The sequence below is a fragment of the Engystomops pustulosus genome, chromosome 10 (assembly GCF_040894005.1).
Source record: "Engystomops pustulosus chromosome 10, aEngPut4.maternal, whole genome shotgun sequence".
NCBI lineage: Eukaryota > Metazoa > Chordata > Amphibia > Anura > Leptodactylidae > Engystomops > Engystomops pustulosus.
In genome coordinates, this window is record NC_092420.1 from 60571326 (window position 1) to 60587615 (window position 16290).

Genomic DNA, 16290 nt, shown 5'->3' on the forward strand with positions numbered 1-16290 from the left:
ATAGCTCTTGGGCGGTGTGCCTTTTATCGCCTAGGCTCAGCAATTTGAGCACCGCCTGCTGTCGCTTAGCGACGGCACTGCTGCTGTGCCTAGAGCTACCGACTGATGGCGCCATGCCCACGGATGGTAATTTGGAGGAGGAGGTGGAGGAGGGGTGGGAGGAGGAGGAGGCATAGTGGGCCTTTGAGACCTGGACCGAGGTAGGCCCTGCAATCCTCGGCGTCAGCAGTATATGACCAGCCCCAGGGTCAGACTCGGTCCCAGCCTCCACCAAGTTAACCCAATGTGCCGTCAGCGATATATAGTGGCCCTGCCTGGCAGCACTCGTCCACGTGTCCGTGGTCAGGTGGACCTTGTCAGAAACGGCGTTGGTCAGGGCACGGATGATGTTCTCTGACACGTGCTTGTACAGGGCTGGGACGGCACATCGGGAAAAGTAGTGGCGGCTGGGGACCGAATACCAAGGGGCGGCCGCCGCCATGACGTTTCGAAAGGCCTCGGTCTCTACCAGCCTATAGGGCAGCATCTCCAGGCTAAGCAACTTGGAGATGTGGACGTTGAGGGCTTGGGCGTGTGGGTGGGTTGTGCTATACTTGCTTTTGCGCTCCAGCGTCTGGGGTATGGAGAGCTGAACGCTGGTGGATGCTGTGGAGGATCATGGAGGCGAAGATGGTGTTTTCGCACGGGAGGTGTTTGGGCCGTGGTCCTGGGCAGGGGGCTGACTAGCAGATGACACAGGGGAAGGAGCAGTGGTGTGCACGGCCGGAGGTGAACGGGCTTGGTGCCACTGAGTGGGGTGTTTAGCATTCATATGCCTGCGCATACTGGTGGTAGTTAAGCTAGTAGTGGTGGAACCCCTGCTGATCCTGGTTTGGCAAAGGTTGCACACCACAGTCTGTCGGTCATCCGGTGTTTCTTTAAAGAACCTGCAGACTTCTGAAAATCTAGCCCTCGCCACGGGAGCTTGACTACGGGCAACATTTGGCGCTGATGCACCAGCTCTGGCCCTGCCTCTCCGTCTGGCCCCACCACTGCCTCTTCCAACCTGTTCTGCTATAGGACTCGCCTCCGTCTCAGAAGCACTGTGTTCACCCGGCCTATCAACCCAGCTTGGGTCTGTCACCTCATCATCCTCCGATCCCTCAGTCTGCTCCCCCCTCGGACTTCCTGCCCTGACAACAACTTCACCACTGTCTGACAACCGTGTCTCCTCATCGTCCGACACCTCTTTACACACTTCTTCCACTACGTCAATAATGTCATCATCACCCACAGACTGCGACCGGTGGAAAACCTGGGCATCGGAAAATTGCTCAGCAGCAACCGGACAAGTGGTTTGTGACTGTGGGAAGGGTCCAGAAAACAGTTCCTCAGAGTATGCCGGTTCAAATGTCAAATTTTGCTGGGAGGGGGCAGACTGGGGGGAAGGAGGCTGAGGTGGAGGAGCTGGAGGAGTGCTGATTTCGGTGACATGGGTGGACTGCGTGGAAGACTGACTGGTGGACAAATGGCTAGAAGCATTGTCCGCAATCCACGACATCACCTCTTCGCACTGTTCTGGCCTCAACAGTGCTCTACCACGAGTCCCAGTAACTTGAGACATGATGAACCTAGGGAGTGTAGCTCTGGGGCGTTCCCCTGCTCCCTCATCAGCAGGTGGTGTTTCACCCCACCCAGGACCACGGCCTCTGACCCCTGCAGTAGTTGGAAGCCCTCGTCCTCTACCCCTAGCCCTCGGGTTAAACATTTTCCAAATTAAAGTGTAAACTTGAAATTTTTTTTTTGTGTTTATTTTTTTTTATTTAGTTTTTTTTTTAAACAAAACGATGCTATCCTATTGCTATGGCTAGATTCTAACCTACACTGACAGCACACAACTGGATTTTGTGCTGTGCCTGATGACTTTGAGCTATTAAAAGAAATAAAGGTAAAAAAAAATAAATCAGCAGACTAATTCTAATCAAACCCCTAATAAATTGTCCTACTTCGGTGTTTGAGGTGGATATGCATGTCACTAAGAGCTAAACACAACGGTCGCAAGTCTCCCATCAAATTCCTCACAATATGGTACTAGCTGCACTACTAATGCCGCAAGCCCAGCCACAAGCAAACAAAAAAAAGGAAAATATAACGCTATTGTAGGCCTAAGTAAGCCATTGGGGTTCTCCTATGGCTATTTTCTAGCCTACAGTGAAAGCACACTGCTTTGCAAGATGACTTTGAGCTATAAAAAGAAATAAAGGTAAAAAAAAATAAATCAGCAGACTCTGCCTAATTCTAATCAAACCCCTAATAAATTGTCCCACTTCGGTGTTTAAGGTGGATGTGTGTGTCACTAAGAGCTAAACACAACGGTAGCAAGTCTCCCTGCAAATTACTCACAATATGGTACTAGCTGCACTACTAATGCCAGCAAGCCCAGCCACAAGCAAACAAAAAAAGGAAAATATAACGCTATTGTAGGCCTAAGTAAGCCGTTGGGGTTCTCCTATGGCTATTTTCTAGCCTACAGTGAAAGCACACTGCTTTGCAAGATGACTTTGAGCTATAAAAAGAAATAAAGGTAAAAAAAAATAAATCAGCAGACTCTGCCTAATTCTAATCAAACCCCTAATAAATTGTCCCACTTCGGTGTTTAAGGTGGATATGTGAGTCACTAAGAGCTAAACACAACGGTAGAAAGTCTCCCTGCAAATTACTCACAATATGGTACTAGCTGCACTACTAATGGCAGCAAGCCCAGCCACAGGCAAACCAAAAAAAAGTAAAATAAAACGTTATTGTAGCCCTAAGAAGGGCTGTTGGGTTCTTGTAGAATCACTCCTGCCTAACACTTTTCTAATAGAACACCCTAACGCTTTCCCTGACCAGCAGCAGCTCTCTCCCTAGCGGCATCCAGACAGAGAATGATACGAGCAGCGCGGGCAGGGACTAGTCTATTCCAGGGTCACCGGATCTGGCCAGCCAACCACTGCTATCGACGTGTAAGGGTACCACGTCATGCTGGGTGGAGTGCAGAGTCTCCTGGCTTGTGATTGGCTCTGTTTCTGGCCGTCAAAAAGCAAAACGGCGGGAGATGCCATTTTCTCGAGCGGGCGAAGTATTCGTCCGAGCAACGAGCAGTTTCGAGTACGCTAATGCTCGAACGAGCATCAAGCTCGGACGAGTATGTTCGCTCATCTCTAGTCCTCACATGACCTTCCAAGAAGGATTCCAAGATAGCCTGCCTCAGGAGCCGATCACAGCAGGGACAGAAGAGAGCTTCAAAACGGGGCTGCCTTTTTCCATCAAAATAACATTGATGATAGAATTTAGTTCCATTACCTTTATTGTTTGAACTTGATGGACTTATGTTTTTTTCAACCACACTATATAAGATTTGTTTTTATATAGAAAACAATAACTATAAACGATAATGGATTCGTTTTTCATATATGAGGCATAGCTACACTGTTGCTGCACTAGACCTGCAGTATTCGGAATACGACTGACATGAATCCCTATAGGATACTATGAAGATCTAAGCCAGGCTGACATCAATGCAGTCTGTATCGCTTAATCAGCAGAACGTTGACATGAACTTAAATCTTCACAATATAATGTGAGAGGGTTTCCCATACATAGCCTTGCAGAGTAACAAAAACTCACCATTTTCTTTTATGTTCTATCAGTTTCTTAATATGTGCTTCCATTTTTGCCACAGGAGGTAACTTTGCATCCCCTGCAATAAAATCAAAAGCTGTAAACTAAGGTGCATTGTAGGTCATGTGTGTTGTAATTGTGCTCATAATTGATACATCGTGACATATTGCAGTATAAAAAACAATTAGACTGCCAAGATTAATATCTAAACTACTCTTCATGGAACCAAACACCTACTACATCAGATAAAAGTCAATATAAGTACAACCTCTCTGGGAATTATTGGCAGCATATTGTAAAGGAATGCGCTGTTAATTCAAAAATACTTTTATTATTTCTGTTCATTGTGCAGATTCTGAGAAATTCCAATTTGATTCTGTATTCCAATGCGACAGTTGGTGTACTAAGGTCCTGTCCTCAGCACTAAGAGTATTGGTTTTCTTCCGTGCACCTCTACCCTATACAGGAGCAAAATATTTGTCTTGTGAGAAGAGTGAAGTTATAGGTGGGGATGGCAGTGCTACAAGTGATGAGGGGACATCCCGAGTGCTCCAACTGCCTCATTAGAAAATTTTTTCGAAAAATTTTGCGAATCGGGTTGAACCAAATTTCTTAATGTGCCCTTCTCAAGTGCACACAGATAAAAAAAATATTTTCTATGAGATAACATTTGGCAATGAAACAAGAAACTTATGTCTGGAAAGCACTCACAATTTAGTTTTACTTTTCTAGGATGTATGTGGGTCATCATCAGCTTATCATTGCAGGTCAAGCTAATATAACCCTTGGTGTCCAGCTATTATTGCTGGGGAAACTACATCTAGCTATAGTATATATTGTACATGTAATACTTTATAGAACTTAGACTCAGCCATAAAGCATGAACACATCAGGTACACTAAACCAAGGATAGTAACAACATTTGCAGATGCCTGCTATTACAAAGCAGACCATTACTTGGTGGTAGATAATTACTTTGACAGCCTGGTTTGATTAAAAATACCACACTATTGAGACTTTAAGAAATGGGATACTAAAAATACATATATAATATAAAAACAAAATAAACAAACAAACCTTTAAATATTCTTGTAGCCCAACGAGCCTGAAGTTCAGATGCTGGAAAGAGAGATCCAAGAGGTTGGACAAGCCCTAAAAACGCTAGGGTAGACTTCTCATGGTGAGGTGGGAAAACGTTCTTATAGAGGGTTACGTTGTTGCCTTTCAGGTTGATGATGGAGTCATCAAGAAATGGAAAGGAAATGCTATACCCTGTTGCAAATATAACTTCATCCAAACCATCCACTATAGATCCATCTTCAAATATGACTGATGATTCGGTAAATTTTTGAATGTTTGGCTTTATCCGTATTGCTCCATATAAGATTTGGCTGGGGAGATGGTCATTTACCATTGGTTCTTTTAAAAATGACCTGTTTATTTCAAATAAAGTTTAAAGATAAGAACCATATTTAATTATCTCTTCAGTACATATGTAAAGGGGTAATTCAGGGATAAGCACAATTCATATACAAATGGATCGCTAAAATATAAGCTATTATGTAATTAGTTGTTATTTAAAATTTTTGGTTTATACCATGAATAAGGATAAAGGGGGATATTTATCATACGCCGGCTCTCCTGCGCGATACTTCAAGAGGCTCCAGCCTCTTGATGTATCGGACAGGGTGCTGCACATCGTTTATTGACAGAAAAGTCGCCAGCAGCATGTGAAAAGTTGCCAGCAAGGTAGGGTGATGGAGAGGACAAAATAACCGCAAGTGCTAGCAATAAGCCAGCCCTGACGTGGCGCAGAGGCCCTAATATATATGCCCCAAATAATCTGTCCAAAAGGCATAGGCTGCTAGCCTCAACCTGTGTAACTATTCCATTACAAGTCTTGTAATTTTTGTACATGTCCATTGAATCTCTTTTTGAGTAATATGTGGTTGTGTTTTGATGCATGGCCCATTTATCTCAGCCATGTCCGCCTTTCTTTTTCTTTCATTTTTAAGACGTGTTGAACGAAACGTCTGCCAACTACATACACATTGGTTTTTAATATAATCGTGAATGCTATGGCTATTGCATTGCACACTCTACAAGCACTGCCACCTTGGAGTGTCCTCAATATCAACTTGGGTTAACAAAAACAGATGACAGATAGATGCAGAAAGTTCATTCCAGAACTTATGTTACATGCATTAAAAAGCCAATTTGATCAGAATAGTTCAGTAAATTTCCATCCTTTTGCAATACATAGAACATGAAATTATTGACATCAATACAAAATGACCAGTCCTTTAACTTACACTTCTTCAGGTTGCAATCCATAATTTGCGTGATCAAACCAGCCGTTCATCTGCTTAACCTGCAGCCTATGTAAAAGTCCAGCAGGTAAAGAACTGCTGATCCAGAAACCGAAGCGTGTTGTAAGGGTCATATCAATGGGAAGACCATCGTAAAACAAGCGGCTTAATACCCAAGTCCCCTGTCTGGTACTCACATAAACCTGAAACAAAATCTAAATATTGAATCTATACAACAAGATAAAAAACTATTATACAATCTTTTATTTGCTCTAATTAACATATTTTTAGCTTTTCCTATATGTTCTGAAAGGCACATACCCAATTATGTGCAAGTTAAATATATAAGATAAGTTTCCTCAATACAGATGACCTTGTCAAGAGCACACCACCTCTGCTAAGGCTTTATTCACACCACATTTATAGAAACACTTTAGTAACAACTTTTATTCCTCCCAATCTCCTGATTGTGAATCACTTCTTTTATGTTTTTTTTCCATGTTTTTTTGTAGCTTAGCTTTCTGACTGACAACAATATTGAGATAACTAATCCTACAAGATTTAGATTTCTTTTCACTTGTGCGCTGCTATCAGCTGAGCATCAATGGGGCAGATTTATCAAGCTGTCTGAAAGTCAGAATATTTCTAGTTGCCCATGGCAACCAATCACAGCTCAGCTTTCATTCTACCAGTGCTCATGAATATATTAAAGGGGAGCTGTGATTGGTTGCCATGGGCAGCTGGAAATATTCTGACTTTCAGACAGCTTGATAAATCTGCCCCATTGTCTCAGTTGGAGCCAATTCTTTCTCCCCTTCATATTCTCCTCAAAAACATATATACACAGAAATTTCTCCGGCGTATAATAAATGCAGGGGTATGTTAGGGGAATTGTCAAATAAGAATTGGAAGGAGGACAGTGATTCAACAGTAAAAGTTACTAAGAATAAATCTTGTATTATTTCATAATTTTTTTTGTTGCAAAGTACATTATACGCCAAGGTGGCTACCTGGGCTACCCCTGTGAGAGAGGGCTTCCTCTGTGAGAGATGGCTGCTTGGGCTACCCCTGTGAGAGATGGCTACCTCTGAGAGAGATGGATACCTGGGCTACCCCTGTGAGAGATGGCTAACTCTGGGAGAGATGGCTACCTAGGCTACCCCTCTGAAAATGGCTACCCGGGCTACCTCTGTGAGAGATGGCTACTTGGGTTACCCCTGTGAGAGATGGCTACCTCTGTGAGAGATGGCTTCCTGGGCTACCCCTCTGAGAGAGGGCTACCTCTGTGAGAGATGTCTACTTGGGCTACCTGTGTGAGAGATGGCTACCTCTGGGAGAGATGGTACCCTCGCTACCCTTGTGAGAGATGGCTACCTCTAGGAGAGATGGCTACCTGGGCTACCGCTCTGAGAGATGGCTACTAGACTACCCCTGTGAGACATGGCTACCTGGAATACCCCTGTAAGAGATGGCTACCTGGACTACCCCTTTGAGAGATGGTTTCCTGTGCTACCCCTGTGAGAGATGGCTTCCTGGGCTACCTCTGTGATAAAAGGCTACCTGGGCAACCCCTGTGAGCAATGACTACCTGGGCTACCCCTGTGAGAGATGACTTCCTGGCTCACCCCTGTGAGAGATGACTTCCTGGGCTATCCCTGTGAGAGATGGCTACGTCTGTGATAGATGGCTACTAGGATATCCCTGTCAGAGATGGCTACCTGGACTACCGCTCTGAGAGATGGCTACTAGGCTACCCCTGTGAGAGATGGCTACCTGGACTACCCCTTTGAGAGATGGCTTCCTGTGCTACCCCTGTGAGAAATGGCTACCTGGAATACTCCTTTGAGAGATGGCTACCTGGACTACCCCTTTGAGAGATGGCTTCCTGGGCTACCCCTGTTGGAGATGGCTTCCTGGGCTACCCCTGTGAGAGATGGCTGCTGTGCTACCCCTGTGAGAGAGACGGCTGCTGTGTTACCCCTGTGAGAGAGACGGCTACCTGGGCTACCCCTGTGAGAGATGGCTTCCTGGGCTACCCCTGTGAGAGATGTCTACCCGGGCTACCCCTGTGAGAGATGGTTAGGCGGGCTACCCCTGTGAGAGATGGTTAGGCGGGCTACCCCTGTGAGAGATGGCTGCTGAGCTACCCCGGTGAGAGATGGCTACCCTGGCTACCCCTGTGAGAGATGGCTACCTGGGCTACCCCTCGGAGAGATGACTTAATTTTAATATAGCTGAATTGCTATGTTTGTATGTTGATGGTTTCTCAGAATTTTTTTAACAATATGTGCAGCTTTCTGGCTGTTCTGAAAGAGCTCATTGTGATGGTATTAATGTAACTACTAAACAGCTCGCCTAACTATTGAGAAGTATTTCCATTTTTACTGTACTAAAATGACATTCGGCTCTTTTAAGGCAACCAGAAGGCTAAAGTGGCCCCCAGTGAAAATGAGTTTGACACCCCTGGCGTAGAGCTTGGCGTACTGTACACTCTGAAAAGGTTGATGCTAGCCAGGAAAGTGACCATTTATAGGAAAGCAACAATATTATCACAACCTCTGGGGTGGTAGGACAGGATGGATGTATTGATGGCAGGGATAAAGGGAATATGGGTTTAGAAAAACAGGTTTAAAAAATGTATGGTTGGCCTGGACTAATAGAAAAATCTAATTTGATTTGAGAATAAGAACATAGAAGAAGAGTCCTTCCTCTCCAAGACTGTGGGTGGTTTTGTGAGGATTTTCAAAATTTTTTTTTGTAATGTTGTGATTTTGTATTTGAACAATTTTGAGAAAAATATTGGGGCACATTTACTTACCCGGTCCGTTCGCGATCCAGCGGCGCGTTCTCTGCGCTGGATTCGGGTCCGGCCGGGATTCATCAATGCAGTTCCTCCGCCGTCCACCAGGTGGCGCTGCTGCGCTGAAGTCCGCTGGAATGCCTCGAAATACACCGGCCTACCCAGGATGAAGGTGAGTGAAATTTTCGCGACACAATTTTTTTTTTAAATGCGGCGGTTTTTCCGAATACGTCGGGTTTTCGTTCGGCCACGCCCCACGATTTCCGTCGCGCGCATGCCGGCGCCGATGCGCCAAATTCCGATCGCGTGCGCCAAAAACCCGGGGCAATTCAGGTACAATCGGCGCAAAACGGAAATATTCGGGTAACACGTCGGGAAAACGCGAATCGGGCCCTTAGTAAATGACCCCCATTGTCTTCCCATTTTTATGTAATTATTGATTAAAATAGATTTAATAATTACAAAAATGTTTAAAAAGAAAACAAATAACAACAAATAAACTATCAGGGTGACTGCATGTGTTATCACTGTGTATTTTTTTTTTTTTTTTTTTATCACAACTGTATTTTCCAGAATAAAATTCTTTACCAGTCTACCTGATTGATTTCAGATTGGCAGTCACTGTCCTATTGTTTCCCGCGTCAATAAATAGAGTTGAGTTCTAGAAAATAGACTTACCTGCTTAGCTACGCCACTAATTCCTACAGCAATGTCCCCTGCTGAATTTCCAATTCCTACAACCAATACAGTCTTCCCACAATAATCTTCATATTTTTTATAAAAACGACTGTGGATGTAACGACCTTTAAAATCATCAATACCTGACAACAATAAATGAGAGTCAATGCAAGGAGGAAAAAGATTTAATGTTACCTTTTAGTACTTGAATGGAAAATTTTCAAAGGAAATGTGTCACCAAGAACACACAATTTTATTTTTATAATGTGACTTGCTGTTAAGTTCCTTTAACAGGAATAATAATAATAAAATATTAGTCACATCATGAAAGGCCTTTTACTAACTAGTGTGTACAGTCATGGCCATAAGTTTTGAGAATGACACAAATATTATATTTCCACATGATCTGTTGCCCTCTGGTTTGTCAGATGTTTTTTATCACATACAGAAATACAAGTGCAATCATATTATGAGTAACAAAAGCTTTTATTGACAGTTAGAATGAGTTAATGCAGCAAGTCAATAGTGTTGACCCTTCTTCTTCAGGACCTATGCAATTCTCCCTGGCAACTCTCAATCAACTTCTGGACCAAATCCTGACTGATAGCAATCAATTCTTGCACAATCAATGCTACATTTTGTCACAATTTGTTGGTTTTTGTTTGTCTACCTGTCTCTTGATGATTGACCACAAGTTCTCAATGGGATTAAGATCCAGGCCATGGACCCAAAATCTCTATGTTTTGTTCCCTGAGCCATTTAGTTATCACCTTTGCTTTATGGCAAGGTGCTCTATCATGCTGGAAAAGGCATTGTTGATCACCAAACTGCTCTTGGACGGTTGGGAGAAGTTGCTCTTGGAGGGCATTCTAGTACCATTCATTATTCATGGATGTGTTTTTAGGCAAGACTGTGAGAGAGCCGATTCCCTTGGCTGAGAAGCCACCCCACACGTGAATGGTTGCAGGAGGCTTTACAGTTGGCATGAGACAAGACTGGTGGTATCGCTCACCTTGTCTTCTGTTTTCCAGATGTTCCAAACAATCGGAAAGGGGATTCATCAGAGAAAATGACTTTACCCTAGTCCTCAGCAGTCCACCCCCTGTACCTTTTCCAGAATATCAGTCTGTCCCTGATGTTTTTTCTGGAGAGAAGTGGCTTTTTTGCTGCCCTCCTTGACACCAGGCCTTGCTCCAAGAGTCTCCGTCTCACAATGCCTGCAGATGCACTCACACCTGCCTGCTGCCATTCCTGAACAATCTCTGCACTGCTGGTAGCCCGATCCCGAAGCTGAAACACTTTTAAGAGACGGTCCTGGTGCCTGCTGGTCCTTCTTGGGTGCCCTGGAGCCTTCTTGGCAAAATGGAACCTCTCTCCTTGACTGAGGTGCAATCTTTCTTGCTGCGATACTCTTCCCTGTAAGGCCAGTTTTGTGCAGTGCAATGATGACTGCACGTGTTTCTTTAGAGATAACCATGGTTAACAGAAGAGAAAAAATGATGCCAAGCACCAGCCTCCTTTTAAAGTTTCCAGTGGTTTGATTCTTACTTAATCATTAACCGATTGATCTCCAGCCCTGTCCTCATCAACACCCACACCTGTGTTAATGAAGCAATCACTGAAACGATGTTAGCTGCTGCTTTCAAGGCAGGCCTGCAATGAAGTTGAAATGTGTTTTGGGGGAAAAAGTTCATTTTCTAGGCAAATATTGACTTTGCAATTGATTCTGTTAAGCTGATCACTCTTTATAACATTCTGGAGTATATGCAAATTGTCTTTATAAAACCTGATGCAGTAGATTTTGTAAAAATTAACATTTCTATCATTCTCAAAACTTATGGCCATGACTGTACTTTGTGTTGCATTGATACAATCCACATCAATGTGAAAAAAACTTAAATCCATAAATAATCTGTAAAATTAATAGACAGACAATCTTTTTGTTGATCTTTTTAGTTGATTCGGAGTATTATTTATAATTAAATTCCATTTAGTTATTTTGACATCTTTGGGACTAGAGAGACTGTAGTTTTTCCAATATTTTTAATTTCTAGATTTCAGAAAAAAACAAAAAGAAGGGTTGGGCAGTAAATTGGTCCCCAACAATAAAGAAAAGGATATATTTTTTAATGCATATTTATGCATGTAGCAAACTGAGTAAGGGCCACATGTGAAGGCCTGAAATGTGTAGGTCCACCTAACATTTTTTGTATTGCAGTTGTATTGTATGATTCTTACAATATAGATTAAACAAAATAAGTATTTTATGCCATTTTTGGGTTCTAGAGGATTTACCTCTTTTGGATATATAGTCTCACCAATGGCCATGTTTCCTTCATCCTTATCATTTCCTCTGTGCACCAGTTTGAAGGAATTCTTAGGTGGCTAAAACAGACTATTTCAACTCTAAGGTAAGCTGACCACATGCATATTTTCTTCCAATATCAATTATCCTGTTGTTAGAGACAGTCAGAGACAGATAGAGAGACTAGGAGAGACAGACAAAGAGGCACAGTCAGACATTTTAAAAAGAGATTTTTAAAATACCAGTGCCAAAGTTTGCCAAATCGGTATATCTCTATATTGCGGAGTTCCTATTCACTGCATCCATTTTTTTTCAAAATAGCAGTTTTACTGTTTATTCTATCTTTATACTCATACGCTCCTAAAATGTAGTGCAAAGAAATGCAGGTGCTTTAAAATGAGGGAAAAAGGAACAAAGGGATGTGGTTGTGGTGCTGCTGTTGCCGGTAGTGGCGAGGGAGCTGATGCTGAATGGAGAAGACATGTTCCGTGTATACCTGCTTCAACTTCCTCTGGTGCAGGAAGGTGCCAGGCTATGGAGCATATTCTTGTAGGCCACACAAAGTTGAGTCACCGGTCATTTAAATGGCAGACAGCGTCTCAACTTGCATGGGATTATCTTTGCCAAGCTCAACCTCTATTGAAAGCACCGTGCTCTCTACCTCATAACCCTTCAAAACAGCAAAGCCATCACTGTCAAAGGTCATGGAGCAGTCACTCATGCTGTAATACGAATCACATAGCTAGGATTCTGTAACCCTTCCACCTGCTCCTGACCCAGTTGCAGACATAGGGGCTTATTTACTAAGGATCGCGGATCACACTTTTGCCGAACTGTTCCCGTTTTTGTGCAGCTTTGACAGGTATTTAACAGGGATTGTGTCGCACGAGATTGCATTGTGGCACAGCTGCGCATGCTTTAATGTGACAGAAATCGGGGGGCGTGACAGATAGGATATCCGTGCAGGATATTGGGCGCACCATCTAAGTGAATTGCGGCAGAGTGCATTATCGTCGGACAATGCACTTTAGGTGACAGTCGGACAGGTAAGTAAATCTCCCCCATAGAGTTGCAAGATTCCCAAGAACTTTTGTTGGAGGATGAGGATGTGGACAGTGGACCATCATAGGAGATTTGCAGGGATGATGAAACTCAAATGCCAACTGCTGTGGCTTTCTGTGCTGTTCAGACTGAAAAGGTGGGCAGTGGTGAGGGCTCAGAAGTGGGAGATGCCAGGACTAATGATGAGGTCCTAAAACCAACATGGATCAAGGGCAGTGATAGTTCAGGTGGAGAGGTGGTGGTAAACATCCCAGGTAGCCAGCACAAAATGCAAAAAGGTTCCAATGTGCAGAGATCATCCTGTAGCCTTCACTTTGCCTGCTACAACCCAGCACACTAAGGGAATTAACACACAGAGGCAATCCTACAGAGTGTCCCCATCATGCTATTTTTTCACACAGCTTATAAAGTGTCAACAATCTGTGCAACTCATGTATAACAACCAGGCACCAGTAAATTAAACATGAGCTGCATTAGATAGATAGAGGCTACTTATTTCCTCACAAAGGGGATGTGATGCTACCACCACTACCACTAGCAGCACCACCACAGTCACCATCACCAAACCTGTCCACACCATCCATTCAGCTTTCTATCTTCCAAATAATGGAGAGAAAGAGGTGGTTTGAGCCATCTTACTCCTGAGCTCTGATTCGGAATAGTAAAATTTTCAAATTGCTGCCCTGTGGAATGCTCCCATTCAGGCTGGTGGAGACAAACAGCTTTAAAGATCTTAAATCAGTGACTGTCCCACAATATGCCATTCCCAGCTGCCACTGATTTTCTTCACAGGTTAACCCCACCCAACAGGTTTTTGGCAATTTCATTTGTGCATTGTGCAATGCCATTAGCTCCAAGGTGCACCTAACAAGTGACTTGTAAACATGGGCAGGGACGATAAATCTCCGAAACTGCATACTGGGTTAATGTAGTAATGGCTAGGCCCAAGGCAGAAAGTGATTTGGCCCATATACTACAACCACCCAGCATTGCCAGACATCACTTGCTACCTCCAGTTCCCTTCTCTTCCTACTCCACTATTTCCTTCTATCCTGATTCCTCATTCAGTCAGAGCAGTGCCGTTATAACCAGTTTTTAGCAAAGCCATGGGAATATGGCAGCAGGGCATGCTGAAACTCATCTGTCTGTGTCAGAAGACTACACACTGCTCAAAACCTGTGGACTGGGATCCAGGAAAGACAGATGTTTACTCACTCAGAGAAAAGAATGTTTTTTTCTATTGAACTATTGAATACAGGCAAGGTGATGTGCACCTACCTTGCAGCAGACTTGGCCTTATCAAGTATAAGGCCCCTTTAACACTTGCGTTTTTCACGCGCGTTTTCTGCGCGTGCTTTTGACACGCAGAACTTGCATTGCACTCTGACCCATTGTAACCAATGGGTCTTTTCAGACTTGCATTTTTTTTCACGCACACACGTGCGTTTTTTTTAACGCACGTTTAAATCTCGACATGCTCTACTTTTGCAAGTCACGCGCATGAAAAACGCACCATACAAGTCTATGGAGACGCATTGCACTCTGAGACACTTGCAAGTGCAATACAAGTGCAATGCGTTTTTCACACATCAATTGCCATAGAAAAGATAGAACACAGTCCTGAGTCCTTTCACTCGCATTACCTGCGCGTGAAAAACGCATTGCAATTGCATTAAAATTGCATTGAAAACGCGCGTGAAAAACACTGAACAAACTCTGACTGAAAACTGATTGCACTCTGATGCAAAATGTGCGTTTTTCACTGACCAAACCCTGATCGCACCCTGATCAAACTCTGGCGTGATCTGCAACGCAAGTGTGGAAGGGGCCTAACGCATGTCTCTTGTCTTGCTCATGTGCTCAACTTGCTTGGCAATCTGAACTTCTGAGGGACTTTGGTCTGCCCTTGCATCGCCTCATATGTGATGCACCAACTAGGTGCAATTCATCTTTTCATATGCGGGAAAGGTTGTGTAAGCAACAGCAGCGAATAGTTAAGAAGAAGAGTAGAACAGGTGTCAGGCCAGTCCACACATGTCTCCCTGCGTGGGTTGCTGGATCAGTGGTCTCAGGGAACATTTTGGGAAGAGGAGGATGAAGAGGATGAGTTTTCCTTCTAGCAGGTTGACACCCAGAGCAGTTCACAGAAATCGCTGGGGGATGTGGAGAAGGAGGACAACACCTTCCACGAAGACAGCCTCGAACACACAACCAATACATTCTGGAGTTCTGGCACAACAACACCGACGATGCCAGGATAGTCAACAGTTCTGAATACTTCTGGACCCATACTACAAGGATAGAGTACCATCCTTCATTCCAACAGTAGAGTGTGAGAAAAAAATCAAGGAGTACACTACTGGTGGTGTTCCCATCTGACTTTGAGAGCTCTGTGGCAGCATTAAGAGGAAGTCACCTATGGAACAGGAGTACCAGCTCTTCAATAGCAGGGACAGTTAGCATGTTCAAAATGTGGAACGCCATGTTCAATTCCCCCTTAAACTTCCCCACCAATGTTTACAATATGTTAAATTCTGGACGGAAAAATTGGACACGTGGCCAGAGCTTCCCTCCATTCCCATCAACCAGCTTTTAGTCCCTAACAACCACATCCATACCCACTAGAATCTGTAGTGCAATGAAAATAGTGAAGTGTCTGGATAACTATAGTGTCTTATACTGCAGTGACAGCATTTTATTTGGTATAGATGTATTTAAAATCCCTTATTGACCACATTTTACAGTCATTTTTGGGTCAAAAAAAATTTCAAGTCCCCATAGATTTTAATCAGGTTCTGGCTCGAAGTTTGGTTACATTTAGGTACATTAACCAAACCTTTTTCCAGAGTTCAATGAGCCCTTCATCTTTCCTTTTTATGTAACAACTGCAAAGCTGTAGCAAAATATAATTGCTGACATAGCCATTACTGATGCTACCCTTGCAAAAACCGATTATTGTAACTCTGAATACATGAATTGGCCAATGTCTAACCTAGGGCAGATTACCGGTAAGTCTGTATGAAAATTTTGGACCGTCAAATGTCAAATTTTTAAATGGTTTAACATTTACAGCTGGCATAAGATAACCAACGATTTCAGGGCTGGAGGTTCCTCTCTTAATTATCTCTATTGGTGAGTGTCAATCTTGATGAATAGTTTGGGTCACCATGTGCACCCTAAAAGCCTTGAGACCTGTGCTTCCCCCCAGAATGTGCATTATAAACTGATACAGTGTATATTATATCCTTCTTTCCTCATGTACGTGTGTCTTAGCAGTCACAACACTTAATTCCGGTTACTTACCTGGGAAAGACTCTAAAGGTAAATATGGATCAACATGATGGCCATTGCAGACCAAAACAGCATCAAAACATGTCTTCTTCTTTACACCATTCTTCTCAATTGTAATCTCCCATTGACCCGTCTTAGAGAAACATGGACTCTTTGCCACGAAACACACTTCAGTCTAGCAAAAAAATCACAAACATTGTAGA

General features: G+C 43.4%; 1 protein-coding gene across 3 annotated transcripts in view; it reads right to left on the minus strand.

The window, feature by feature from the left end:
- LOC140104572 (dimethylaniline monooxygenase [N-oxide-forming] 2-like) overlaps positions 1–16290 on the minus strand; it is a 95640-nt gene that overhangs the window by 66687 nt on the left and 12663 nt on the right. For all 3 annotated transcript variants that reach the window (XM_072128158.1, XM_072128157.1, XM_072128156.1), the window contains 5 exons: positions 16100–16262; positions 9430–9572; positions 5955–6154; positions 4720–5075; positions 3649–3721 (listed from right to left, as the gene is read on the minus strand). In XM_072128158.1, coding sequence (XP_071984259.1) covers positions 3649–3721; positions 4720–5075; positions 5955–6154; positions 9430–9572; positions 16100–16262 — 935 coding nt within the window. The remainder of the gene's footprint in view (positions 1–3648; positions 3722–4719; positions 5076–5954; positions 6155–9429; positions 9573–16099; positions 16263–16290) is intronic.